Raw genomic sequence first — 27,385 nt, 5'->3', positions numbered from 1 at the left:
TTATCCACAGCAAGATAAGCATAACCAAACCGGGCTTCGGGACGTGCTTTCAGTGTCTGGGTGTCCAAGTCGGCTGCACTGGCGATTCCCCCTTCGGGTCCTGCCCAGGACTGGCTTTCTTCCAGCAGGATCAGTGGGACTAATTTTAAGGTGTCGCCTCTTCTGGCAACCTCTGCTTCATCTCCAGTCCTTGGGAGATGCCCTCAAGGGAAAGCAACCCTTGATGCCTGCTTCCCCTGTGGCAAATGTGGCCCTAGCCATCTGCTGCTGCAGGATTTTGGGTTCAGCTACCTGCTCTTGCCCTGGATCATTAAGATGGCTTTGCATACAGTTAAATCCATTTTTGCTCCTAAAAATTTGATACCTGAGTGAGATTGCACCCATGATGTGTTTTAAGTTTCCTTTATTCACAATAAATAATACACTATATTACAAATAACTCACACAAAATCAAAAAAAAATTGCATTCTTTCTGCAGCCATGAATAAACAGGACTCACCAGCACCAGCTAATGCATGAAAGAGGATCTATGAGCAGCATGGGTGGGGAGAAAAAGGGGGATTTTGCTGCACCCACCTGCCCAAAGTGGTCATTCTTCTTTGCTGGTGTCTATGTGGTGTTTCCATCCTCTGGGCCACCAAAGGCAGGGCTGAAATCCTGCGTGAGCCTGTGTGGTCTCAGGCATCTCTGAATTGTGCAAATATCACACCTAGAAGGGCATGGATGCAGCCGAGTGGGCGTGAAAGCACAACGGAAGGCTGCCCTGGGCTGAGACTCCTTCGCTGGGCTTAGCTGGCTGCAGTTAGGGTAGGAGAGCTTCTAGCACTCGTGCTCATGTAGAGAGATTATATACACACACTGCAATGTTCTCTTCTTTCTTAGTCATGGATGGCCTTTGAGTTAGAAGACTTTTGCTTAAGAGTCTACTGTAGCTGGATGTGTTCATTCCTGGTTTTGGTGCACACATGAGCCCATGTGTGTGGTGTCCTCCCCTCCTTCTGCTTGTTTTCCCCATCTGCTCCTATGGTGGGGTCAGCTCCATGGACTTCTTCCTCTCCTCTCTCTGCTCTTCCCATTCCTCCTCTGACTCGTAGGTGCCCTTGATGATGGCAACCCTGTCTGACATGTTCATGCAGTAGGGGACGAGGATGTAGAAGTACAGCAGAGCAGCCAAGCAAGCCCCAAGGATGGGCCCAACCCAGAACACCTAGAAAGCAACAGGGGAGAGGGTGAGAGGAGGTCTCAGAGGGTGGTGCACCAGCTGCAGCCACCACACCAGCATCCCCCTGCTGCCCCACGTCTCCCAGCCCCCAGAGAGATGCGAATACCCCTTCCAGTAGATTTCATGGGTTGAAGTCCCCTCAACCTTTGCTTGGTGAAGATGCCAAGCTCTGTGAGTGCAGAGCTCTGATGTGCTGGAGGGCTGGGTATGAGCTTGCAGGCAGTGCTGGGTGAGCGGAAAGCTCAGCTTGGGCTTTTCTGTGTGCTTTATTGACCTCAGGTTATGTCCTAGTTCAATGCTCTCCATTGCATAGGGGGTTATCCTTTTCTCCTTGCACACTTCTGTCTCATGGGGCTAACCTGCTCCCTTCTCCCTGTGTTTTGGGGGAACAACCTCCTTCCTGTTGACTCTGCAGGTCCAGGATGGGCTCTGAAACTCCCAGTGCTGTATTCCCGTGGGAATTGCTGCCTGTCCCCCTTGTCGCCCGTGTCTGGCCCCGGTGGCTCCCCAGCCAGCCCATCCCAGCATGTAGCTGATGCTCACCCAGTGTGCGGAGCTGAACCTCCTCACAATGACTGCGGGTCCAAAGGACCTGGCTGGGTTCATGGAGCAGCCGGTGAAGTAGATCTGTTGGTGAGGAAAGGAGACCGGGTTAGCGGGTGTCATGTTGCTTAGGGAATACGAGCAGCTTTGCAGAACTGGGGCCTGAAATGGCTGAAGTGGCCCTTGAAGCTGTTTCTCTCGCAGGGAGGAAGGGATCCATGCATCACGGACAAGCCCCTGTTGCTTCTTCTAATGTACGCCCCTCTGGGACCGACCATGCGAGACCATTCTGGGGAGCCCCATCCTGGTGGCAGCGCCTGCCCTGTCCTCCTGCCTGGACACTCACCCCCACCAAGTGGCCGACAGCAACGGAGAGGCCGATGGACAGCGCTGGGGAGCCCACGTTGCCGTTCCTCCGGTTGTCTGTGGACGCGAAGATGCACACAGCCAGCTGGAAGGTGAGGATGATCTCCACCACAAGGGCCTGGCCTGGGGTTGTGTTGTTGTTGAGCTGTGAACCGTAAAGAATGGCAATAATTAACCGTCCACGGGGCTTGGCATTGTTGGGAGGGCTTTTTCTGGTGGATTTGGGATGGCAGAGCCATGCCCCAGCAGATCTGCCCATGCCCAGAGAGCAGGGTATGGAGCTTCCTGCTGCTCAGGCTCACTGCGCCTTTCTCTACAAAAGAAGAAATTCTTTCTCTCTGTTTAATTCCCCAAAGTCTTCTCCCCCCCGCCACCTCGAGCCCCTTCTTTCTTTTGACAATCCACATCTCTCTCCTCATTTGCCTCTCACTGCAGCACTCAGAGCTTTTCCACCTGCACACTTTGTCCCTTTTTTCCTGCATTACTCTCCCCTTTGCTTGCTGCAAGCCATTTTATCCTGACTCTTCCCCTCCTCTGCTTTGTGGAGCACCTCCCCAGGAGGCTGGGGAGCAGCCACTGCAGAGGGGAATGGGAGGAAGGGCGCAGGCTGGGGAGGACGACAGGGCACGTCATGGGGGGTAAGCCGGGCTGTTGCTGTGCCAGGGCCTCTGTGCCAGCCTCTGTGGACTGTGTCAGGTGGACTCAACCTCATCAGGCATGGGAAGGGCAAAGCGACCTACGCTGTGGTGGCTTTTTTTTTTTTTTTTTCTTTTTGCCTCAGGGTGACTGGGGTTTGGGACGTGTAGCATGTGGCAGTAAGATGCCTTGCAGCACCTCATCCTAGCAATCGAACCCTTTGCAACGTGCCTGTGCTGCTTCGAGGGGTCTGGACCTGGGCTCAGGTGAAGCTGTAGCTCCATTGCTCCCATTTCAGCTGCTTTCCCAGCGCTGCCCCGAGGGTTTGAGACGTGCTTCCTGGCCTTGCTGCTCTTGGAGGGTCCTGCCATTTCCCCTCCTCCTCCAAGAGCAGCCCCTGCCCCTCACAGCCCCTCTGTGCCCTCCCAGGCGTTTCTCCTCGTTACACCTTCTCCTGCTCCTCTCCACACCCTCTTTCCATCCACAGCCATTTCCCAGCTCCCCAGTGGGCTTCTGCTGCCCCTGCCCATACTGGTTTGACTGGGCTCTGCTCTCTGCCCTCCCCCTCTGTCTCCCGGTGCAGCTCCTATCCTGACACTAATCTCCAGGTGGAGAGGCTGCAGTCAAGAACATCTCAATGGTGCTGGTGACTCACTGGGGCCCTTAGGATAAAGGAAGCGCTTATTAAAGGAGAAAAACCCACGCCATTCATTACCCCACACAATAAACCTGTCATGTCAATACTCTGCTGGCTACATTGATGTTTGCTCCTATCTTGTTCCCGTCCCTCCGTGCATGCGGGACACCGTGCCAAGACCAGCCATCCATACGGATTTGGCCCTCCGGGTCCGTGCTCGTGCCAGCTGCTCATTTACAAGGGACATAAAGCCTGCATGGGAGGTGAGCATCACGGCGGATCACCTCCAGGTGGGGAGACTTACCGAATTGATGGCCAGGTTGCCGCGGGTGTTGGCTGGTGTCACGCCGTAGAGGATGCCAGCGCCAGCGATGGCCCCAGCCAGCTGGGCGATCACGTAGAAGAACGTCCGGAGGAAGGAGATCTGGTTCCCGACAAAGAAGGCGATGGTCACCGCAGGGTTGATGTGGGCGCCGCTGATGTGGCCGAATGCCTGCACCAGTGTGCCGATGGCCAGGCCAAAGGCCAGCGAGATCTGCAGGATGCTGGGGAGGGCAGACGGCCACTTCAGGGCCGAGCCGAGGCCGATGAAGACGAAGATGAGCGTGGAGATGAACTCGACAAAGACGGATCGAGCAAAGGCCAAGGTTAATATTTCCCTCTTCATAGTGGGAGTGGATAGAGGGCAGCCAGCAAGGAAGAAAGTTTAGGTTTCCTCTGTCTCCAGGCTTTTCTGTCTGCACCGAGCTGTAGGGCCATACCTATCTATATATGCAACAGCAGCAGGGAGCTGTGTTACAAGGCGGGGGGTGGAGCCAGGGAGTTAGCCAGGCCTCCCAAATTATCATGTGAAACTGGAAAAGTTTCCATCCGAAAATAACTTCGGAGCCTCTTGGTGAACCAGTGACTCAGATATTGGTGGCATTTCTTTCTCCTTCCCTCCGCAAACAAAGAGCCCCTATAGGGTGTCTCCGTGGTCGTTAGATAACGCGATTGCATAACGGCACTGTGCTCCCTCCTCTGCGTTTTTCTTTTACTACCTCCCTCCCGCCAGGTGCTGGGTGCTTTTTTAGCAGAGGTGTTCTTGTTACTCCCGTCCTCCAATTGCCTGTGAAGTGGAGGGCACTGTAGCTTTGCTTGGAAAGTCTCATTGATGGTGCTGGGCTGCAGAAGCTCTCCTGGGGCAGGGCTCCGAACTTTGGTAGGCAATTTAGATGGGGTGTCAAAACGTTAAACAAAGTTAAGCACCTGGAGCTGCTCCCAGGCTATTGAGATAGCTCAACGGCAAGAAATGAGTGACTTGCGATCATCCTGGGAGCTGGGCAGGGCTCAGGGGGCACTTTGCCAAGCTTGGGTTTCCTCATGGCGTGCAGGTTGAGCCTGAATGGGATGGGGTGGCCCTGATAAAGGGGGGTGACCCCTGGCGAGCCTGGCTCCAAACCCCTTTGCTGCCTTTCTGCTCTGCTGCTCCTTCCGGAGCTCGATAAGCATTGGGTGTGGGTTTTGCCGGTGTTGGGGGTGCTCCGTGCCCATCGCCAGGGAGGGTGCATCCTACCTGTCATCTCGGGCCCCTCTCTTTTTGCTTTTCAAGCTCTTACTCAGTGAGGTCAATGATTTTGCTCTTGGGAATGCCAGCATAAAGCCATAGACTTTGCATGGACACAGGCCATGTTTGCATGTCTTCTTTCATGTTCCCGTGGTGCTGGCCTCCATCCTAAATCTGTCTGGCTGAAAATCCTTGGCTGGCAGTGAGCAGAGGTGGGAGGCTCTCAGTGCTCTGCGGCAGGGAGCTGCTGGGCGCTGAGGTTTTGGGGCGGAAAAAGGCTCTGGTGACACTTAACAATGAACTCTTGATCCCTTTGCAGTTTTGTGCCAGGATTTATATTTGTTTCAAATGGGTTTGGGTGCCAGCTCTGCTCTCCTTGCTAGACTCTAGCTTGGCTGATTGCATATTGCCTTTCTCAAGCAAATCCATTCTCCGTGCCTAATGCAGTGAGCTCAGGCCAGGATTATCCAAGGCTGCTGTGTGCTTCTGCAGAAGTAGTCACAATCCAATGCTCGGTGAGCCAATCTCTTTGTGTAGGAGAGTGGTAAAATCATTTAAAATCCTCTTTAAATTTAAACTAAAATTAAAAATGTAAAAAGTGCTAAAAAATTGTATTCACTGCTGCCTTCTGCTGGGTGCAGTCAGACTTACACATTTCCTGTGCCATTTGGGGTCAAAAGCTAGGAGGGATTCCCGTTCAGAGCCAGAAGAGGGGCACTCCTTCCTCCAGAGCCAAAAATACATGAGTCCTTTTCCTCCAGCTGTACCCAAAGCCCTGAGCTCAGCACACAGACCCAGAGAGTCTCAAGGGACCGAGGATTCATTACAGTGTAATTCCTGATGATCATTTTCTCCCGGTTCTGCTGGTCCTGGGGAGATTGCCGAGTTAAAAACCAGATCTGTTATCCTAGAAACACCTGGTCCGTTGGCGTGTTTTGGTGAAAGTTTTGCAAGCTGGTTTTTCAAGATACCCTGGCCAGATTCCAGCCAGAGTAATTGCTTGCCACTTCCCTTCAAACCTGCCTGTGGTTCCTTCTGGATTAGATGCGCCTTGCTCCCATCCTCCAAACTCTTTCGTAACGTGGTTTTTCTTCCAAGGTGACTGCATTTGCAGGCTCCTCCACCACATGCCTGGCTTTAGCATCGGCAGCGTTGAGCTGAAAGATGCTCTGCTGGGGTCCCAGCTGCGGATAATAACCTCCTAGCCAGGCTCTGTCCGGAGAGAAAGTCCTCCGGCCGGACTAGGGGATGTAATCAAATAATGCTGAAAATGATGGGGAAAAGCTTCCACGGAGAAGCAGGTTGTTTTTCTAACTACATGTCTTCCAAAACATATTTTCCTATGATAATTTGCTAGACTTTCTTCTCTGGGGCATTCCTGCTTGGCTTCTCTGATGTCTAACTATGCTGAGCGGTGGGAAGGCTCCTTCTCTTGCTGGCTACATGTCCTCCAAGGAGCTTGTGCGAACTGGAAGTGCCTTTGATGTGTCAAATATAATTGAATTGGGCAAGAAGGCATTGCGCAGGGCCCTGCTGACAGACGGACACCTACGTGGTAGGGTCATGCATACCTTACTTCTCCCCTAGGCTTTTGGAGGAAAGGAAACCAGGAGGCTTTGGCAGTGCGAGGAGGTTCAGCCATTCCCTCCTCCTCTTCCTCCACCTCCTTCTCCTCCTCTGTCTCTTCCTTGCTGTTATCAGCGAGCAAACACTGCAACCCCAATCACCGCCTTCTAGCACCCCATTGCATGGCTATGTGGCTTGGTGGCACTTTGGGGACAGCACACTTGGAGGGGGACAGGGACCTGAGCCCACCGCTGGCTGAGGGTGTCTGGGCAGGAGGAAGGCAGCCAATGCCTCATCCTCGCCTGGGGCCCTCCTGCAGCTCTGCCTCACCCACGGAGGCGTGTGTGTTATTAACTGAATACGTGTGCTGGTCCCTGTCGTCCCCGGTTTGCTGATTGCATTTTCTGAGCCCGCACAGCGCTGCTATTAATTTGTCATTTCCACGGCAGCCCAGATTTCTGATGAGTTCAGCCCTGTGTCAGACCTCAAACCTGGCGGATCGACTTGCAGGTGGATGAATTCAGATCACAAATGCTGCTGATATCCAGACTGGTCCAATTGTTGGTCTTGCCCTCTCACCTGGCTCTGTACCTTAACCAAAGACCTTAAAACTGGCACAACAATACAAGAAGGAATATTAACAGTAACAGGAGACAACTCCTGCTGGAATTTGGAATTAGTTGGGGTTGGATGGCTAAAGAAGAAAGTTTGGTTTAGTTTGTTTTTAAAGAAAGGGTGTTTTTTGCTGGCTGAGCTTTGGGAGTTTGCAGCAAGAAAAAAAGTGATCTGAACTGGGAATTCAACGTAGAGCAAGAGCTGGCAAACTTTCCCCTCCTCATCCTGGTCCTGGGGCTGCTGCTTGCCATGGTGGGGTTAGGTTAAAGCCTTGCCACTCTCTAGTGCTCAGGGATGTCTCTGCACAGGTGTTTCAGATGAGGCTTTCAAGGATTTCTCTAATCTAACCCACGATCTGCTAGTGCTTGCTTTAAAGGCGAGGGATTATTCTGCTGGCCTGAGGCAGATGGTACTTGCACCTTCGTCTGCCCCGGAGCAATGAGGCTTTTGCTTCCCTCAGTAACCTGATCCAGCTCCTTGGAGCAAAAAGCCCATGAGATCGACTAAGCCACCACAGCTGGCTGTGGGAGCCTTTGCCGTGGAGGTGTCTCTGTGGCAACTTTTGGGTTGTTTTTCTGTGTTGAGCTGCATTCAGTTTGGGAAACCCTCTTGCACTCGTTGGGGCAGGCAGATGGGGTTGGGGATGGGGTTTAGGGGCTAGGTTTGGTCTTGGGGGTGCCCCCATGTCCCTTGATGCCATCCCACTGTGTGGCAGCTGCCATTTTGGCTTGCATAGCCAGTCCTGAAGCTGCCATCCAGCCCTTGCTGGTCGCTGACCTTGTAGCCCATGAGTCTGTAAACAGGGATGATGCCATTTAAATGCTGAATAGTGTTAATGCTTAATAACAGCATTGCTCTGCTCTTCACTTAGAAATTACCTGGCAGTCTCTAAGGCATTCAAGTAAGTGGATGGAAACGCTTTGGGGCTGGCCTGCAATGGAAATGCCAGCATCCTTAATAATTAATTTGCATCATAATCGTCATTAAATTGACACATGGGGATAATAATGTGTATCAGGGAAAGCAAAGCCTGATTAGAAAAGAGATCTGTACGAGATCACACAGTGAGAAAGCTGGGTTTGAAATTCTGGTGTCCTGATTTTCAGGTCTAGCCCTTTCCAGCAAGGCCACCTGCATCAGCGACATTAAGAGGTTGCATTTCTGCTCATCTAGGTAAATACTTTGAATTCTTATGGGCCAGCAGCCATTCACCAGGATTCTCGGGGCTCAGACAGACCTGCCTTTGGGAGGTGGTTTTCTTCTTGAAATGTGTTTGCTGTGGAAGTGTTGTCTTCACCCATTCTGTCTCTTTTTAGGATTGCAAGGAACATGCATGGTAATAAACGCTGAAATGGTCTGGGGAGAGAGCTGATAGCAGGAAAGCAGTGTCACCTCTGCCTGGGCAAAGGGATGTGAGACAGGTGGGATGCCATCTTGCAGTGTACATGCTGCTGGGATGGGAAGGCATGGGGCTGGCTGGAGAGTGCTGGGTTGGCACTGGGTCGCATTGTTGGGTGTAATGGGTGGAGGCAGCTGAGCTGCATCAGTGCAGAGGGGAGCTGAAAGCACGACCAGGCTCCAAAGCACCTATGAATTCAGTAGATAACATAATAGAGAGTAATCTGGAAACTCAAAAGCTGAAATTCTCGCATAATTGCTCCAAGAGCCTAGGACCTTGCAAAGTAAAATGTTGGTGACAATATGCGGTTAGTTAACTCTGTGAACTGGAAAACAAGTTTTTCACCCCGTCCTGCCTCCGAGACCCAGACAAAATTTCTCAACCTAAAAAGTTACAGATAGTTTACACTGATTAGGATTTAAAGAGACTTGTGGTGGTACCATCATCTGCAGTTGGAGCTAAAGACTCTTGCATTGAGTGGTCTCTTAAGAAATGTCTGATTTTGCTCATATTCCTGAAAAATTGAGCTGAAAATTGAAGCAGAGCCTCTGGTCTTGTACCCAGACCCATCAGCACAGCTTTGTGAAACAGGGCTCGCTGCAAGCCTTGCAGATGTAGGAATTAGCTGGGGATTAGCCATGGAGTGCCACCTATTCCCAACCACCTTCTGCAAATGTCTGTGGTCCTTTCCTGGACTACACCCGAACGTGATTTCCCCTCTTGCAGTCTTGGATGGATTTAGCTTCCATGGCACCTCCTTCAGGAAATCATGCTCAGGATATATTTCTACATATATAAATAGATCCATAAAAGTAATGATGTGTCTGCCTCCTAGGTAGGTCATGCCATTGAGAGGTTGGTGCCAGATGGGAGCTGGGTGCTCACATAGTCTTGAAGATTCAGATCCAAAGGATTTGTACAAGGTCAGGACAAGAAATTCACATCAAAAAAGTCTGTTCAGGTCTCTGAGCTTTGAAGCTGGGCAGTGTTTTTTTTCTTTTTTTTTTTTTTCTTCTGTCCTACAAGTGTGAGCCTTTTGCTGTGAGAGCCAAGTGGCCGGACCTGCAACCTGTTTTTAAGATACTGGTGGGTTTGGCGTCATCCAAGCCAGGTTGATTTTCTTTCCATTTTCTCCTAGGTAAGATGCCAAATTCCCCGCTTGCAGCTGTATGATGGAGGGTTTGAGGTCTACACTCCAGGAACAGGCTCTCTCAGTGTTCTTTGGAGCAGAGGTTTGCGTGGTCTCAGGTTGCCCTCTGAATTCTTCACCTCTACATGAAGTGAAGAATCTGTTGGCAGGTTTCGCAATCCTCCTGCACGGGAGGACAACAGGACACAGGAAGCAACTTGAGCCGAGACACTTCGTACAGTGCTTTACGTTTTGACTTCACGATCATACTATTTATCACAGCTCCATGATGAAGCCAATAAAGGTTAATTTATGGTGCAATAAGTATTGCAGATACACACTGTGGACAGTCATGAACTGATGGATGGGCATGGCTGAGTGGTTTTCAATCCTGGGCCAAGGCATTTCTGTAGAGGTCTATTATATATACGTGTGTTATCAATTCAGTGAGGTTTTTCAGTTGGTCTGTGGCAGCTCTGATCTCTGGGTGGCTGATCCTGCTCTCTAATTTGACTTGCACTGGTGTAGATCTGGAACAACTGGCTTGGTTTCCTGACGGTGCAAGTTTTGGAAGTGTCATTGAAGTCAATGACAGCTCCGTGGAGAGGGTAAATTCATGTAGCTGATTGACTCGAGAGGACTTACACTGCCTTAGCCATCTGAAAATCTGGTTTAGTGAGATTGCTTTGTGTTAGTGCTGGCATGCTGAGGCCAGAATCTGGCCAGGTTAGAGCATGTGGAGGGTGCTAAAGGAGGGATGATCTTTATTTTGTGGGTCCATACTTTGGAGCCGAGGGGTTTTGTTTGGTTTTGTTCGTTTGTTTGTTGTTTTGTAACTGTCATCTGAGGGGTTTTGTTTGTTTGTTTGTTTTTGTTTTTACTGTCATTTTTGCAGATCAATAAGTTGCTGTCTTGAAGATGGGCTGTATGTATATGACCATATAAATACATATTATATGACCATATATATATTATGACTGTATATATTTTATATGATTGTAAATGTGTCACTATTTGATTCACATGTATTAATTCAGTGCATAGAAGTGAATTTAAAGGACTTTATTTGAAAGAGTACAGTAATTTATTAGACATTAAAACTCATTGTAGGGCTCTTTGCAGTTTATATGAGTCTTAAACTTTGTCATGGTAAATAATAAATACAATGTTTAGATCCGAAGGAGAAGAAGCATGTAATTAACTTGAACATTGTAAAAAAGATATAAAATGAATCAGCAGCATGATGTTGTCTTTAGCAGCTCGTAGGCAAGATAAATTCTGGTTAATTTTCTTTGGGTTTTCTTGACATATATATTTGTGTTTTTTTTTTTCCTTTGAAAAGTAACAAAAATATGGACTAATTTTTAAAGTGAATATTTGGTAATTTAAATACAGTTTTACACTCTGTTTGAATGGTAACATGATTTTAATTCACATTGCTCAGTCTAGGAACAGATTAAAAAATTATTAAAAAAAAAATATTTTTGAAATAGTATTCAAGTGCTCCTTTCTCATTAAAGGACTAAGATGGAGGACCAGAATCAATATTTTTGCTGTGGCAGACAGTGTGTTAAACCACTGCTGAACCAGTGCTGCACTTCGACAGCAGCCTTTTTGGGGATTTTTGCATCAAGTGACGAGTGGAGGAAAATGGATCCTGGGCTGCAGCGAATAAAAGCTGGGATCTGTGACGTTTCTTCCCTTGTTGCCCAGGGTGGCATTAGGGACAGCAAGTGGCAGCTAGAGGAGGCGGTGCAGAGGCCTGGTGCTCTAAGGGAGGAAACCAGGAATTCAGTAAGACACCTAGAGCACTGTGGGTGGAGGAAGAGGAGAGCATCTTTTGATGATGGTTCATGTCAAAACAGTTGGAGGGAGGAAAAGGATCAATAATTTAGGATTTGGAACTGAGTATTGAATCTTATTGAATATTCATCTTATTGAATATTTCTATTAATGACCTCGGCAGAAAAAAGCCTGAATGAGGTGATGATGACTTGTGATGGTGCAATGCTGGGGAGACATCACCAACAGAAAGAAGCATTAGGATTAGCAAATCCATTCCTTTTAGGCTGAATAATAGAAACTGGATTAATTTTAATTCTTGAAGGAGCAAAGACTAGCTCAAATTCTTTGACTATGCTGGTGACTGTAACCATGTTCTGACAAAGCAGGAAAAAAGGATGGGATGATTATGGTGCGGTGTATCTGTGAAAGCTCTGGGCTGTAGGAAGCAAGAGACAGAACATCACATCTGAAATGCTTTGTGTTACTCATCCAAGAATCAGGGTGGAATAGGAACAGAGGAAAGACAGCAGAAACCAGGGAGCAAGAAGAAGCATTGAAGCTGAAGAACAGCAGTGGTTCAGGAACAACCGAACTGTGGATGAATTTGAGCTGGAAATACGGAGGTTTCGCATCATCACTGGAGAGAGCAGTTGCAAGGTCCTCCCCAGTGGGGACTCAGGGACACGCTTCCAGTCCCATCTTCTCAGGAAAGCCTCCGCACAAGCGAAGGGCATCTGCATTCCGTGGTGGGTGGTAAAAGGGTGCAGGTGTTTCTCGCAGCAGCAAAACTTGTTTGTGGGATACTTGTGGCAGGGAGCAAGAGCTCCGGTGTGTGTGCAAACACTGAGAAGAAATGGGAGACAGGTGAGCAGGGTTCAACAGCAGTGAGGCATCGGGTGGCAACCTCCACACCCAGCAGGTGCCTGTAATAACAACTCTCCGCAGGTCCCCCAAGCTCTTTTTGGAGGGCAGTGAGCTCTGCTGAGCACCACCTCCTGCAGGGGGACATGGAAGGAGCCAGCCAGAAGGAGCACACCATGGTGTGCTTGTTCCAGTTGCTACACTGGTTGTGTTGGTTTAATGGTGCTTTCCCCTGGGGTTAGAAAGCCATCAGGCATAGAGAGAGTGGGGTGATGGGAGGTCTCCCCAGGAGATGAGCTATCCCCACCAGCAAAAAGTGAAGGGAGAGAGGGGAGAGGTGAAACACCCAGCTGAGTGGGTGCTGTCTCCAAAATGGACGTCAGAATTTTCTCCAGCTCCTCTCTTGCCCTGAGGGGGTTTGGCTACACCTTCTCCGACATCCCCCTTGGCAGGCTCTGCGGGGAGTGGAGCTCCACCGACTGCCGCCGACGGACCTCGCGCTCTGCCCAGTCCTCCTCTGGCTCCAAACCCTTGAAGATGGCGAGTCTCTCCGAGAAGGTTTTGGATTGTGGGAAGAGGATGTAATTGTAGACGATGGAAGCTGCTGCTGCCCCGACGAGGGGGCCTACCCAGAAGACCTGGTGAAAAGAGAAATAGAAGAATTGGGTGAGCAAATGTCTTCCTACACCTCTGATCTGAACCACCACGGCTCCGGCTCTGAACGTGCTCTTTGCGGATGGAAATTCCTGGGAGCATCCCTAAAAGAGCTGGTGGAAAAGGCATGCCCAGATCCATCCGCAACCAGGAAAGGTCCCCAGGATGCCAAGAAGAGCTCCACTCTCTACTGGTTTTACTTCTTGTGCTAAGTCATGGTCAACAAACCACACACCCTTTTCCTGTCGCAACTCACCCTGCTTAGATAAGCTATTTAAGCATCCAGCAGCCCCACCTCTTTCTGCAAATTTCCATGTCTCTCCTTCAGCTGGTGCTGAAGTGCCACAAATCTGGCTGGCTTTTCAGTTGTCTGGGAATATTGGTAATGCGGGGGCCCATTCTCAGCAAACCAACGCAGAGACATGACTTCTTACCCAGTGGTCACTGAAGTCTCCAACTATCACAGCAGGGGCGAAAGATCTGGCTGGATTCATGGAGCAGCCGGTGTAACGGATCTGCCGAGAAACACCAAGCTTATTGTTAGCTTTAAGCTCTTTTACCACATTATTTTAAAATATCCCGGTGTGTTATTAGCATGATTCATCCACCAAGCTGATGCTTCACATCCCAGCCTGCCCTGTTCCAGGAAAAGAGATGCTACCAGCTTCCAGCGCCTGAGTCAACACGCTTGAGTTGTATTTGTTCACCTTCTGCGCCAGCATATGTGTCCCGTGCATGGTGCAGCTCAGCTGCGGGCTGGGCAACGTGCCCTGCAGTGTGACAGGGACTGTGAGGACAAGTTCCTGCTGTTCCTGTTCCTGGAGCAAATTGCTACTCCTTGCCACTGAGGATTGCAGGAAGAATATCCCATAGGCACATGGGCTTGCAGATCAGTAAGGATCTGCTTTAATCCATGCATTGAGAAGCTGGGTGGGTTGGGGGCTGATGTGTCTGTTCCCAGCAAAAGTCCTCTGGGAGGGATTTCCCTGGCTCTTCACCCCACGTATTTTCCTGTCCATGTTTATCATGGTCTTGAGAGTCTCAGTTGCCACCACATTCCCTTCAGGATAGAAGACCCCACGGATCCCTGGGAGCTCCTGATGGGACTTGAGGAGCAGCAGAGCCCAGCAGGTTATGTTTTTTTTTAATCACACCCAATAAAACCTGAGCTCAGGCTTTGGCTCTGTTATGGCTTTGGTGGGATCTTTCTGCTCCAACCACTGCAAAATCACAGGCACAGCATCAGTTTCAAATCCCCTGACCACTGCAGGGCCTGCAGCCAAACAGGCTTCGGGCACAAAGGCAAAGACAACCCTCAAAATATTGTGTTTTGATTCTACCCACCCCAAGGAGATGTCCAACAGTGACGGAAAGGCCAATGGACAGGGCGGGGGATCCCAGGTTGTCCTCCCGGCGCTCATCGGTGGAAGCAAAGATGCACAGGACCAGCTGGAAGGTGAGGAAGAGCTCGACGGTCACTGCCTGCCCCGTCGTCGTCTCGTTATGCAGCTGGAAGTGGAGGAGAAACATCTCAGGGATAGGCAAGTTTGGTGGCTGGGTTGGAAATTTGGAGGGGGAACCAACAGGGACATAGGAAACAGGTGAAATTTTTGGCATCAATATGAAGAGGAGGAAAATTTTCCTATGGAAAAGTGGCTCAATGGTAACACTTGATTGACATGGCAGGAAATGTTTTTGTGGCATCTTTTTTGGCATTATTTTTCCACTCTTCCTTTGACCTGAGGGATTCTTTTTCTTTTCCTCATGCTTAAAATACAAATGCCTTTTAGAAAATTGTATGAATTACTTTTCAGAAATGTCAAAAAGAAATGTTTTGGCACACAAAAAAATCCCTTCTTCCTTCCCACTCTTTTTTGACTGAAAGAATTTGTAAGATTTGGTCTGAACCTGTGCCTGGTTGCACACTCTCTCCTCCAGCTCTGCTTTCTGGCACTTTATTATTCCTTGAAGGTTTTTAATCCAGATCTAGATGGACCTGGCAGTGCTGCTGGGCAGATATGTGGTTCGCGGCCCCCCCCCCTCGCTGTCTCTTCCCTTAGCCCATCCTGGCACTTCTCTTGGTGCTTCTCTGCCCTTTCTTTTCCTGTGTCACCCCTGATTTGGACACCACGCATCCTCTCCAATGCTGATCCCAAGAGCACTTTGCTTGGTGACACTCTGAAAGCAGCAGTTGTCCTCCTGGCCGAGATTCAGAGCTGGATCTCTCTCTGATATTCCTTTTTTTTTTTTTTTTTTAGGATAATTTGTGCAGGCAGCTACAAGATGAACAGCCCACCGGGGAAAAAATTAAAATCCTATTCCTCTTTCAGGTGACTTAAGCTCTAAAGCAGCAGAGATGGGTGTTTTGAAAGTCTCTCGTAAAACTCTTACTTGCTTTTTTGGGTTTATTAAACCTCAGCTATTATCAATCTAAATATTCTTGTTCAGACTAATCCTCAATCCCTTTTTCAACCCTTTTAATCTCTTTGGCAGTGGAGCTGGGTCTGCCTCTCTGCTGCTAGCTGACTGCTGCAAGAAAAGGGATTTCCATGTGCTGCCTCCTAAACACGCTGCCTTCCTCCTTCTCACTGCCTGCCTTGGTTTTGGGCGATGCTGCTCCTGGCATGGGCGTTTCTACAGGAGATACGTCTGCCCCCATGCCAGCTGATGCTGGCTTCCCATCCAACACTCAGTAAAGGTCCTTGCTGGCCACAAAACCTTTCTTTTCATCCCTCAGCCATCCCCGAGCTCCTGCCCAAACTTTTCTGCTCCATTCCAAGCCCGTCCGCAGCCTGCGCTCTTACCTTGTTGATGGCTAAGCCTTCCTGGGAGTCTGCTGGTGTGATCTCGTGTAGGATGGCAGCCCCCACGACAGCCCCCAGGAGCTGGGCCACCACGTAGAAGACTGCGCGGAGGAAGGAGACGTGGGAGCCGATGAGGCAAGCCACCGTCACCGCTGGGTTGATGTGGGCTCCGCTGATGTGCCCCAAGGCTTGGACAAGCGTGCTGATGGCCAAGCCGAAAGCCAGTGCGATTTGGAGGATGCTCGGGGAGGAAGCTGAGGGCCAGTTCAGAGCAGAGCCCAGACCAAAGAGGATGAAGACCAAGGTCGCCAAAAATTCTGCAAGGACAGCCCGGGTGAAGGCTACGGATCGGAGCTCCCACATCATGGAGCGGCTGTTGCTGGAGGCTGCAAGGACTGACCCTGCCTGCGGTGTCCTCAGGCAGTCACCACTGTCACTTCTGTGTCCAGAGAGGATGGCGGGGGGACAAGATGTTTATATATGGATGCGGGATGCCGAAGGGTCGCCCGCTGAAGGAGGTGGGATCGTGGGCATAGGAAACCTGATGCTTTTCTTCGCTTGCGTTCCAGCTGAGGGAACTTAAGACTCTGCCCCCTCTATTAAAGCTGGGGAATGCAGCGTTCGCCATCCTCGGGAGGTCATAAATCAGCCTCGAGCAATACCAAGAAATGCTGCTCCCTCTCCCCCCAGAGGTGCTCGTTGCTCCTCTCCCCCCCAGGCCCTATCACCTGCAGCACGGGGGGCAGAGAAGGCAAGGAAGGAGGCTGTAGAGCGAGAGGTGGAGATGAGCTGGGAGCCCAGGATCATCCACCCCAGCCTTGGTGGAAATCTCATTCCAGTGCTGGCCATCTCACAGGCTGCTATTATTTCCTTCCTATCCCCTTTTCAGTTTCCATTACTGAGTCTGTTTATGGCCAATGACTCATTTTGGGTGCTTTTAACTCAGGTCTGAGTGTTCCTGATTACACCTCTGTAAACTTTGTGCCCCCTTCATGGGTCTCGACCGATGCATGGGTGAACAGCCCCAACCACCCCATCAAGCCCGGCTCTGTCAATGGCACAAAGCCTGCTGCGAGTGCCCACAGCGTGCAGAAGGTCAACTTGTGCCAAAAAGGCAGATGCGGGCAACGATTAAACAACCAGGCAAAACTGGATTCACAAGAGGCCCTCAGAGGCACCAAACTCCAAGTGGCTTACTACAATTCAGAGAACCACAATTTTATAGCCCAGGCACAGATTTCCTACCCAGAAAAATGGGAACCAGCCCCGAGAAATGACTGTCAGGAAAGAAATTCTAGTGTGAAAAAAAACTGACATGCACAGCTGGAGTACCGGCTGTGCTCTAATTATGGGGATTTGGGCCAACTCAGCTCTTAGAAATGTCTTTTTACTTCCTGGCATTAATCTCCAAAAGGAATATTTCTTCTCTAGAGCATGGTCCCTTCCCATCAAACCAGTTACCCAACAAGTCCATTTTACTTCTATTGCTTAGGACACATTTGTCCACTGGTGATAACTGTAAGGCATTCTGCTCCTGATGTCATGGGGGTTGTTGGCAAAAATAGCCATTTTTTTTTTTTCCTTTTTTCCCCTCTTGTTAGCAGACTCCATAGTCATTCTGAAGTGCAGAAAGCTGGGAGGAGTGTTCCCCCAGGGTACAGCTGGAGATGAAAGGATTGTTTCATCTTATATTTGGCTCTGAAAAACGCTTCCGCTGTACGACAAACTAAATATTTTTCCCCTCCAGAGGAACCATGCAAGTGCCACCAAACTGATGTGAAAGATTGATGTAAAATATTCCATATTGTTCAAATTGCATGTGAAGGCCTGTTCTTTTCTCCACAGAAGGTGGGTAAAAATACTTGTCCTCTCTTAAAAACAGAAAATGAAAAAAAGACACTTATGGGGACATTGCTCTTAAGAAGGAAGAGACTGGGGGGTGAACAAGTCCAGTCTGTGGGTGAGTCTGGAGGCTGGAAGACTTGGATTCAACCTTTTCCTCTGAAAATCCTTCTCTGCAACTTCCTAAGTGACTTCAGCAAGAAGTGGCATCGCTCTAGGCTCCAGTTTTCCAGCAATGAAGCAGCTCTCATAAAACGGGTTGTGGGGCTAAATATGTTTGGGGTGCTGGTAAGCCACAGAAACACGGTCACATCCAGGCTGTAGGCTTGTGCTCCTCCCTGCCTGGGACAGGTCTGCAAGCTTTGCATTGCTCAGGAACGAATTATGGCAGGGACTAATTGCAGGTGCAGGCTGTCACCAGCATAGGGAATGACAAATAACTAATGTGGGCAATTAACCAGAGCTGATACTCTCTTTGATTAATAGTTGTTCATGGTGAGCTAGGTGTAATGTATCAGTGCTTAATGAAGACTAATTAAAAGAAAAGAGAGGCAAGCAGGATTAGCTCTGAGCAACTTAAAAACTTGATGCAGCCTCATGGTCCTTACTTTTAGCTGGTGGTGTGAGCGTTTGTTGCAGCTTTTGTTTACCCGGTATTTTGGGATGTTTGTTCTAAGGACGGGGGCTTTCTGCAACATACTGTGATGAGGGAGCTGATGTTGCATCACGAGCTGTCTGCACAGGCTGCAAGGGAGCTTTGCTGTCATGGGCTTTGCTGTAGGGCCGAGCAACCTTTCTGTGCAAGATGCTGCTTTCCAGAAAGAATAATAACATGTTCCGGCTTTCCTCCAGGGACCTGTAGCACTGCAGGGACTGTAATCCTTCTGCTTTTGCAACGAGAGAGCCTGAGGCACAATGCCAGGCTTTGCTGCTGCCAGGCAGTGAGTTGGGCAGTGCCAAGGCTTTCTGCCTGGCTGCGCAGTGCTGCAGCCGTGCTCCTGCCCTGTGCCTGCGAAACGGAGAACATGGGAGATGGAGGAACACGGAGAGCTTGATATGGGCCTGCTGGAGCTCTGCTGGTGTCTAAGAAGGGTTTCTGGAGCTGCTGGTGTTGGTGTATGGAGCAAAGCCATGTTACCATCAAGTGTGCTGCAGCTTTGGGAGCAGTGAAGAGCTCTGCAGTTCTGTAGTGAAGTCGAGTGCGGTGGGAACATGTGTTATTTTGCCATTTAATCCACAGCCCATGCCATGTAATGGCACTATCAGCCCTCCCCTGGGACAAAACGTGAATGCTCATTAAAAGCATGTTGGCATCTGTGGAGGGGTGATAATGCTCTGCTTCCTCCCGACGGCAGAAAATGGCCTGGTAACACGTTTTGAAGAATATTTTGCAAGCAAGGGAGCTGTGCTTGCACAACAATGTACTTCTTGAGTGACTTAGATGGCTCAGATATCTCTGCTTCCTTGGCTTTCAGGAAAGTATAAACATCTTTAAGGTATCTCCATTCCATCTAAAATACCTCCAAGCCACAAAGAATAAAAGATTTATTGCATAAATAATTGTGTGAGTTTTCCTGCTCGATGTGATCTGTTGCAGGAGGTGCATGTGTTGCCCAGCCCTTGCTTGAAGCTCCTTTTTTTTTTTTTTTTTTTTCTTCTCTTTTCTACAGGTAGAAAGTGACTGCAGACAACTCCCCCGCCTCTCCAACAAATGAACCCCCACCCGTGCTTCACATGGTAGGAAATGCCCTGTTTATTAGACACTGGAGAATCCACAACCAGACTACATCTTGGGAAGATTTTCTAGAAACCCAGATATAATGAGTTCTGCTGTTGGTGGAAATAGATGTTTTCTTTCCAAGAATGGGGGTATAAGACTGAATATGCAACCTCTAACTGCTCACTAGGAGAAGCCAAAGGAGGAAACATTTTAATTCTAGTATGGTGACTAATCTAGTTTCTTGGTCGAGGATTTCTGCCTGCTGCATGGATAGAGGGATGCGCCAGTACATTTGGCCTCATGCATGTACCCCGGTGCAGGAACAGCAGCCTGCCAGGACATCTTGAGAGGTGAAGCGATGAGGATGAGGGTGTGGGTGCCTGTGCAGAGGTGCCTGCTCACAGGGAGCTGAAAAGCACGAGGGAGCAGGTTAAGACTCCTTTTAGTTACCTCTGGGCTGTTTGGTGATGGGTTGCAGCAGCTTTTGCTCTTGTTGCGATGCAGACAAAGGCACGTTTTTAATTGCACCTCCCAAAAGAACCAGGGAAGTCTTACCTCTTCCCCACTCTTGGCTGGAGAACAGGCAGAGCAGAAGATAAAAGTCTGTATTCCCCAACGACAGGTGACCATCAGGAAAAGTTATATTCTCCCGTTGTCATATTGCCTCAAAAGGACATTCACCCAGAGGAGCAAAATGGAGGAAAATCAACACCTTTTCCAGAATTTCGTGCCAAATCCTAAATCCCTATTCATGCAAAGCTTCTGCTGGCTCTCGCAGTGTTTATTGTTCTTGTTTTAATTGAAGCAGAGGGATTAATGCAGCCCTGATTTCCTTCGCTGACTTCAATGAATTGAGCTTGAGTGTGGGCCAGGAACCGGGCCTGGTGTTAGGAGAAGGCTTCATTTTATTTTCTATATATTCGAGGCCCATCTCAAGGCCTTGCAAGTTCAGTCCTGAATGCTTGCCCAAGGCCTTAGTCCAGGCAGATGATGAGACTCTGGTTCTGGTGGGGCTGGGTATGGATCACGTCAGAATCAGTGCACTCCTCTGATGCCCTTATAAAATCCTGACATCCATGAAGGCCATGAAGCCTTCCATCCCAGCATGATCTGATCTCTGTATACCACCTAGGCAGGGATTTAATTTTTTCCTGCAGGGAAAAGTCATTTTTGTTTCACTAACAACATGTTAATGAGATCTACAACATATAGAAATGGGGAGACGGAGAAACCATTGTTTCTGCCTCTGCAAAGGACAAGGCAAGAAGGAACAGACAAGATGTGGCCAACCCCAAAATACTGAAAGGGCAGACAGGGCTGAGTTAGGTGCTGACCTCCCTTCAATCATGCCTTAAGGGGTGAAGGAAGGAGAACACTTTTCCCTTGTTTCAGTGGTGAAGTTCAAGGCCAGGGTACAGAGTATTTTGCATAAACATTTATAGGAAAATAATCCATACTTTTTCCTTTGAATCCATGAAATGAGCAAAGCCAGAGACCAGGATATCCATGTAGCCAGCAGGTTTTTGTCCTGGTTCCAGTTAGGACAGAGTTAATTTTTCCTCCTAGTAGCTGGTAGGGTGCTATGTTTTGGATTAGGATGAGAAGAGCGCTGATAACATGCTGATGTTTTAATTGTTGCAGAGCAGTGTTTACACCAGGCCAAGGACTTTTCGGCTTCTCGCTCTGTCCTGCCAGCGGGCAGGCTGGGGGTGCAGCAGGAGCTGGGAGGGGACAGACCCAGGACAGCTGACCCAAACTGGCCAAAGGGGTATTCCATACCATCTGGCGTCATGCTAAACAATATATAGGGGTGGCTGGCCGGGGTGGGGGGCCGGCTGCTCGGGGATAGGCTGGGCATCGGTCAACGGGTGGTGAGCAATTGCATTGTGCATCACTTGTTTCTTACACATTATTATTATTAATACTATTATCATTATCGCTATTATTATTATTGTTATTATTATATTCCTGTCTTAATAAACTGTCTTTATCTCAACTCACAGGCTTCACTTTCCCGTTTCTCTCCCCCATCCCAGACAGGGAGGGGGGAGGGTGAGCGAACGGCTGTGTGGTGTTTAGCTGCCGGCCGGGTTAAACCACAACAGTTTTGAACTGAGATGGACCCTTTTGGCTTTACCAGATCTTGTAAGCAGTTTGTGCTCTTTGCTGCTCACCCAGGTATGAATATTACATTAGCTAAAATCAATCAGATTACAGCATTGTCCCCAGGTGTGAGCAAGAGACCTCAGCGTCACCCTCTGTGTCATGTTTGCAAAACAAATCACATCTAACGAGCTAAACTCCCAGAGGGTGTAAATGGGGGATGTAGATTTGACATCAGTGACACTACCGAGAGCATCCAATTCCTGGCCTTTGCACAGTTTTCCTCATTTGGTAAATCAGAAGTAATCAAGCTGAAGTCCATGAAGGAGAAGTGAATGCACTTGATTCAGAAGTCTTTAGATAATTCTCGCTCTCTCTATTTTTATTTCTTTTTCTAAGTGCTAGGCTAGATGCTGCCAGGAGTTGTCCTACCAGTGGCTCTAGAAGTGATGTCCCCTGTCCCCTCTTGTCCTGTGCTCTGGAGCCCATCGCTGCAAAGCATGCAGAGGCCAGGCTGTTGCAACGTGTGTGTTATCTCACTGTCAGTGCTGTGGGTATGAATTTATGCACTGACTGCTTACCTGTGCTGCAGGACATTTTGGCTGCTATCTCCTGATCTTTGCTGGCAGGGAAGCAGGAGTGTGTCTGGCAACACAACCTCTGAGAAGAGGCTGTTATCTCAGCATCTTTCCTGCGGGACTGCTTGGCTGGTGTGTCGCCAGGTGAGTGAACAGCACACGGATGTAAACTGGTTACTGTAAAATCCCTCTAACAACCAGATGGGATTGATGGGGAAAGAAAAGAGTGCTTGGCTTGTGAAAACAGCATCTGTCATCTGAGAACCAAGGTCAGTGCCGTGGTCCTCGTTGTACAGCCAGGTAAAGGGAGTAGTGAATTGGATCTGGGGTGTCAGATCCTTGAAGCATATGAACTGGAGAGGAGCATTGGCAGCTCCTCCAGGACGTAGCTGGAGAAGTCACAGAATCACAGAATCGTCTAGGTTGGAACAGACCTCCACGATCACCTAGTCCGACCTCTGATCTAACACTAACAAGTCCTTCACTAAACCATATCACTAAGCTCAACGTCTAAACGTCTTTTAAAGACTCCACGGATGGTGACTCAACCACTTCCCTGGGCAGCCCATTGCAATGCCTAACAACCCTTTCGGAAAAGTCCAGCATGTGGAAAGCATTGCTCTCTCACGGGTGGGACTGAGCTGCCTGGGGAGCTTGGCGTTTCCTTTTGCTGGTCCGATGGAGCTTGTAAATTTGCTACAGTGCAAATCCAGGAGGAGTCGGGTCTCGCTGGGGGAATCATTGTCATACACCAGCAATTGTGAAAAGCTCATGCAAAGAACACACACCAAGACTGCAAATATTCTAATTTAGGTCACTGCAGAGAGCAGGAGCCCCGGTCATGGGCGAGGACAGCCTGGTATAAGACGGTGCAAATACAGAAGAAATCAACAGTGCACATCTGAGATGCAGCAAAGCCATCAAAACTTCCCTTTTTCTCCATCTCTTCTCCTTGCTAATTGCTTGTGTCCCGGGTGTCAGGCTACTGCATCACCACAATGGCATGGATTGTTTGTTGTGTGGGCTCTTAAGAATTTAAATAAATAATTAAATCCTGTGCACACCCCTGGATTGTGTTATACAAAGTACCTTCATAATATTTTAAAGAAGAAACTGCACAGTGGCATGAAGGTGTCACTCCACACATCACCCAAAGCTGTTCTCTTCCCCCACTCCCAGCATGGGCATACTTGTGCAATTGCTTTCGTTTAAAAGCATTTAATGCACATGATGGTGGTAAGAACATGTTCTTCTGGGAGTGATGAGTGAAATGCACTCCTGAACAGCTGAATGATTTAATCCCAGGGAGTGCCTCATCTTTATGTTTATGTATTTGGTTGGTCGGTGTATGTGCGCGTGTTGTTGTTACTCTCTGACGTGGTTTCTGGGTATCACAGATTTTGTTTCCGTTTATTTTTTAACCTCACCACTGTTCCCCATAATTCAATGAAATCACACACCAGCTCTGGAGGCGTTTTAAAAAAAAAAAACAGGGCAAGGTTTCTCCAAGCACCCAGACCCTGGCACTGTCTTAGCCCCACGGCATGTGCAAACAATTGCAGACAACTGAGACTCTTGATCAGATGGCCCCCAGCTGACATGCAGCTACTGCCCACCACTGCGTTTTGAGCCTGCTCTAATTGAAATACCCTTTCAAGGTGTGGAGTCCAGCCCCCCCAAGCAACCCCAATGCAGTTTTTGTTGTCTTAACCTCATGTCCTGAAAGAGAAGGAGTGGTCAGCTTGAAAGGAAGAGAATGGAAATTTGGTCTCCCTCTGCAGTTAATAATGAGTACTTCAAACTGCTCCAAGACTCCCACCTTTAAGGGTGGTGAATGTAAAACCTCACCCAATACCTTTGGGAACATGAGAGGGGATCACCCCAGTACTGCTGAGTTTAAAAGCCAAGGGATAATTGTCCCCACTCATTCACCACATAATCCACCCCTCTGGCCTGTGAATAAACCAAATGGAAAGTGGCAACTGACAGTCTATTATCTTGGGATTATTCTGGAAGCAGAATCAGTGGGAAGAAAACAGGATTCCTGTACGGCAGGCAAACAAAGGGAAAGAAATATTGGCAATTGCAAAACATAAATCCATTTTTGAGGGATGGGTAATAGCCCATCAAAGCAATAATGACCCCACAGTCCTCCTGAACAACCGAGTGGATTCACTGACCTGCTTGGCTTTAGCAAAAATGGAAGAAAAGCCCGATGAAGACAAATGCAGTTCATTAATAGAGTGGCCACAGATAAAATGAGAATGCTCCGGGGTTAAGGAACTTTTCACAGAAGTGGGCACTGACCAGAGAGCTCTGTAGTGACCTTATTTCCACCTGTGCTCAGTGCCCTACTTGCTGGACTCCTCACCAGGGCTTAATTTAACACATTTCACACAGCAGGTTGGATGCCTGTGATCAGGTACGACAGCTCAGCTGGCAGGGATTTCCTTCCAGGCAATGGAAAACTGATGGCAGAAAGTGGATGATGGAGAGCTGTTTTTTTTATTTTTTTAAATTTTTTTTTAGCTGTACTTTTCATGCATGCCTGTTAGTCTCCCATCCAAGGACCAGACCTGGTGGCAGGATTTAGCATTAATAATCTGAGTATAATTCAGTAGCCTTGAAAGCGTGGAGTAAATTCCTGTTTTTCTGGGTCTTTTTGAAGTTTATGGCAGAACATTCATTGCCAGTGGGGCATATTCCCCCTTGGGGCATGTGGTAAACTTATTTGCAGAGGGCTCCTGGGCGTGCAGTTGTGTATGTTGTTGCAGCAGACCCCTTAATTATCTCATCAGGTTTTCTTTACCTTGTTTTTGATGTGATTGTGTGTTCAGCAAAGTTGTTTTAATCCCTGTGAAATCCCTTGTGGATTTGACAGGGTGTGGCCTTGACAGATGTACTTTTATTGTTATTATTGAGTATTAAGGGTGCATGTGTGCAGGCAAACAGCCGCCTTGCGTGGCCCAATGCTGAGCCAGACCAACGGATGGTTGGGGAGCTGCAGGGCGATGCTGAGGACACCGGATGGGTGCAGCGATGCTGTGCTCGAGCACCTGTGGCTCTCGCCTGTACTTTCCCTCCTAATGTGTCTATGAGATTGGGAAAGGAAGGTGACCTAGAGAAAATGACCATGGTAGGACTCCGGCATGTTTAAGAGCTTCCAGCATCAGCAGGAAAGCAAGGAACCAAGCTTGGATCAGCTTTTTTGATGGAGGAGGATGCTGAAGGACTTTGATTTTGTTGTTCTCAGCTGGGCAGTTGCCTCTGCTTTCTCCATGGCAGAGATGAGATGGTTCAAACCTTGCAGCCCACAGCTCTCCCAGCTTATTTTCCTGGCTGGGAAAAGGCATGCTGGTTTCCGAGAGCCCCGTGAAAGTAGTCCCTGTTGGTGCTGGATTTTATCTGGGGCTGGGCAGTGAGGAAGGACCAAGATACCCCCTGGAAGCTCAGGAGCTCTGGAGTGGGAATGGCCCTGATAGACAACAGGGTGCTGGGGGTGGGGTGGGGAGGGGAGTTGGTTTTATTTCCCTGCTGCTTTTAATTTAGAGGAGGCTGTTGTGGTAGGCAGTGCCATCTGTTTTTCTTTGCTGAGGGTTTTTCCTCTTCCAGACACAGTATTTTTGCTCTTTGAAGCATCCTCAGCCTGGGCTGGAGCCTGTGGGGTCCTGCGTTATCCCACCAAGCAATCTGGCTAGACTGGGGACTGTGGCTGGAGTGAATCCCTCTGGGGTTTGTAGGAAAATGGGTGTCCCCTTTCTCACTGTGATACCATGTGTCACATGGAGTTTCTGCTCCCAAGCTCTTGACCCCTTGGCTCATCCCGAGCGGGACGGCGACCAACGGCAATGGCACCGCGAGCTGAGCATCGCGCTGCTTCCTTGTGCTCGGCTGCATCAGCAAGAACCTGACCTGCTGGCTTGAGTTTCTCTCCCTCGCTTCTGACCTGCCCAGTTTTATGCCTCTGCTCAACCTCGAGGAGAATGAAAGCCCTTGAGGAGCTTGTGGTTAACAGGCACCTAATTGATTCTGAATAATCCTGACAAGTTTTTGCAGCCCTTGTGGTAATCGGCTCTCTTTCTGATTGAATAGCTTGGGCTAGGTCTGTATGGATGCCAGCTGTACATTGCTTGGCTGCATTCTTTCATTTCCAGCTCATGCTTTTCTTTTAACCCTTCCATTGCCTCTTTCTTTGCACAGGCTGTAAATTATGATATATACAAATATATATTATTTTTGAACCTCCTTGTAGGCAGCCTATTCTTCATCTTCTCTAGGAGTGCTTTTTAGGGAGCCTGAAATATGCCTGTGTGTGTGGCAGGGTACAAGGGTAACCCAATTTTTGTGCCTGCTTTATAGATTTGGCCGACAAATGCCAGATCTGATGCCTGCTCATGGAATGAAAAGCAGTAAAATAGCATAGTTCACTTGGGAGGGATGTGCAAATGACTTGGAGGGGCTGGGGAAGGACCGGGGGAGGATACAGCTCCTGGCACAGCTCCTGGTCTGGTGGGATCTCAGTACTGCCCCAAAGTGTGCTTTCATTTTGTGGGAACGTGGTGCAAGCCCGTTCTGACAGCATCTCTCACCCATGGCAAGCCTGTCTGCGTCTGCCCCTGTGTTCAGACAGGGTGTGCTCTGCATGTGCCATCTGCCCCGGGCAAACCTTCTGTCCGTGTGAAGCACTTCACTAAGTAAAGGGGGGATTTTGTTCTCTCCTGAGGCTGGGGGGAGCAAAGCGGGGGTGTCTCCATCTGCCTGTGCCCTCCAGGCTGTAACCCCCCTCCCCACCCCTTCCAGGTACTGTCATGGGGGGCAAACCCCCATTCACTTGGTGCCCCTTACTTTTGGTGTGGAGACTCCCCATTCAGCTCCCTCCTTTGAGGATTCAGTACAGCAACAATATTGCTTCTGTGATGGGGGCTGTGTGGTGCTGGAGGTCTGCTCCCCGCCCCCCCAGGACACCTCCAAACCTTCCCTGTGACCCCCAGCTGGGGCTGCCTGGGAAGGACAATGCACGTGGGGCAAACAAGCCTCGTCCTCTCTATCCAGCTCTGTTCAAAGCCTGGAAAGGGTTGGGAAGGAAGCCAGGGCTGTGCACGATTCCTCCCTCCTGCTCTTGTGTTACAGAGCTCGGCTCAAGCCTCTCTGCCCTGGTGAAGCATCCAGCCCCCTGCAATAGCCCTCATTGCTCTGTGTCCAGCTGCAGCAGGGCCCGATGGTTGATGCTGCCGCTCCCCAAACCACGGTCAGCTCTGAGATGCGGTGGTGGAGAGATGCTGCAGCAAAGCATCCTCTGCATCTCCCTCCCCTTTGCAATCCCAGCCCCGAGTTCAGCATCTCTGGGGCAGCTGCTTCCCACCCTGCAGCTGCCTCCCC

The 27,385-nt window shown here is 49.2% G+C and overlaps 2 protein-coding genes and 2 long non-coding RNA genes across 6 annotated transcripts; 2 read left to right on the top strand and 2 right to left on the bottom strand.

Annotated features, from left to right (window-relative positions):
* Window positions 1-388: 388 nt before the first annotated feature.
* Window positions 389-4,350, bottom strand: AQP5 (aquaporin 5). The gene is made up of 4 exons (XM_083814293.1): window positions 3,709-4,350; window positions 2,112-2,276; window positions 1,766-1,849; window positions 389-1,207 (listed from the first exon to the last, which is right to left on the bottom strand). The coding sequence occupies exons 1-4, from the start codon at window positions 4,069-4,071 to the stop codon at window positions 1,022-1,024; spliced, it is 798 nt and encodes a 265-aa protein (XP_083670419.1). The 5' UTR covers window positions 4,072-4,350; the 3' UTR covers window positions 389-1,021.
* Window positions 4,351-6,770: 2,420 nt separating this feature from the next.
* LOC310887991 lies at window positions 6,771-12,922 on the top strand. The gene is made up of 4 exons (XR_014575804.1): window positions 6,771-7,675; window positions 8,238-8,304; window positions 8,448-8,552; window positions 9,669-12,922. It is a non-coding gene; the product is annotated as an uncharacterized lncRNA (long non-coding RNA).
* On the bottom strand, window positions 10,707-16,689 carry LOC310887983 (aquaporin-2-like). The gene is made up of 4 exons (XM_083814292.1): window positions 15,764-16,689; window positions 14,304-14,468; window positions 13,394-13,474; window positions 10,707-12,943 (listed from the first exon to the last, which is right to left on the bottom strand). Exons 1-4 carry the CDS (start codon window positions 16,127-16,129, stop codon window positions 12,728-12,730), a joined length of 828 nt encoding a protein of 275 aa, XP_083670418.1. The 5' UTR covers window positions 16,130-16,689; the 3' UTR covers window positions 10,707-12,727.
* Window positions 16,690-16,783: 94 nt separating this feature from the next.
* On the top strand, window positions 16,784-23,170 carry LOC310887990. Of its 3 annotated transcripts, none has more exons than XR_014575801.1 (3): window positions 16,784-21,196; window positions 21,828-22,150; window positions 22,820-23,170. It is a non-coding gene; the product is annotated as an uncharacterized lncRNA (long non-coding RNA). The 3 variants fall into 3 exon arrangements; XR_014575802.1 differs by having other exon boundaries at window positions 21,329-22,150; XR_014575803.1 differs by having other exon boundaries at window positions 16,784-21,503.
* The last annotated feature ends 4,215 nt before the right edge of the window (window positions 23,171-27,385 follow it).

This window comes from Anser anser (assembly GCF_964211835.1).
Source record: "Anser anser genome assembly, chromosome: 30".
Taxonomy (NCBI): domain Eukaryota; kingdom Metazoa; phylum Chordata; class Aves; order Anseriformes; family Anatidae; genus Anser; species Anser anser.
The sequence above is the reverse complement of the archived record's forward strand: the minus strand, read 5'-3'. Positions and strand labels throughout refer to the sequence as shown.

Bases quoted from the DNA above. Each gene is read 5' to 3' on its own strand.
- AQP5 (XM_083814293.1), bottom strand. From the start codon at position 4,071: ATGAAGAGGGAAATATTAACCTTGGCCTTTGCTCGATCCGTCTTTGTC. The intron at 2,277-3,708 runs GTAAGTCTCCCC...TACGGTTCACAG, and splicing joins GCAACCTGGCCATCAATTCG to CTCAACAACAACACAACCCC. The intron at 1,208-1,765 runs GTGAGCATCAGC...GTTGCTTTCTAG, and splicing joins GGTTCAGCTCCGCACACTGG to GTGTTCTGGGTTGGGCCCAT.
- LOC310887983 (XM_083814292.1), bottom strand. From the start codon at position 16,129: ATGATGTGGGAGCTCCGATCCGTAGCCTTCACCCGGGCTGTCCTTGCA. The intron at 14,469-15,763 runs GTAAGAGCGCAG...CTCCACTTCCAG, and splicing joins AAGGCTTAGCCATCAACAAG to CTGCATAACGAGACGACGAC. The intron at 13,475-14,303 runs GTGGGTAGAATC...GTTTCTCGGCAG, and splicing joins CTGTTGGACATCTCCTTGGG to ATCCGTTACACCGGCTGCTC.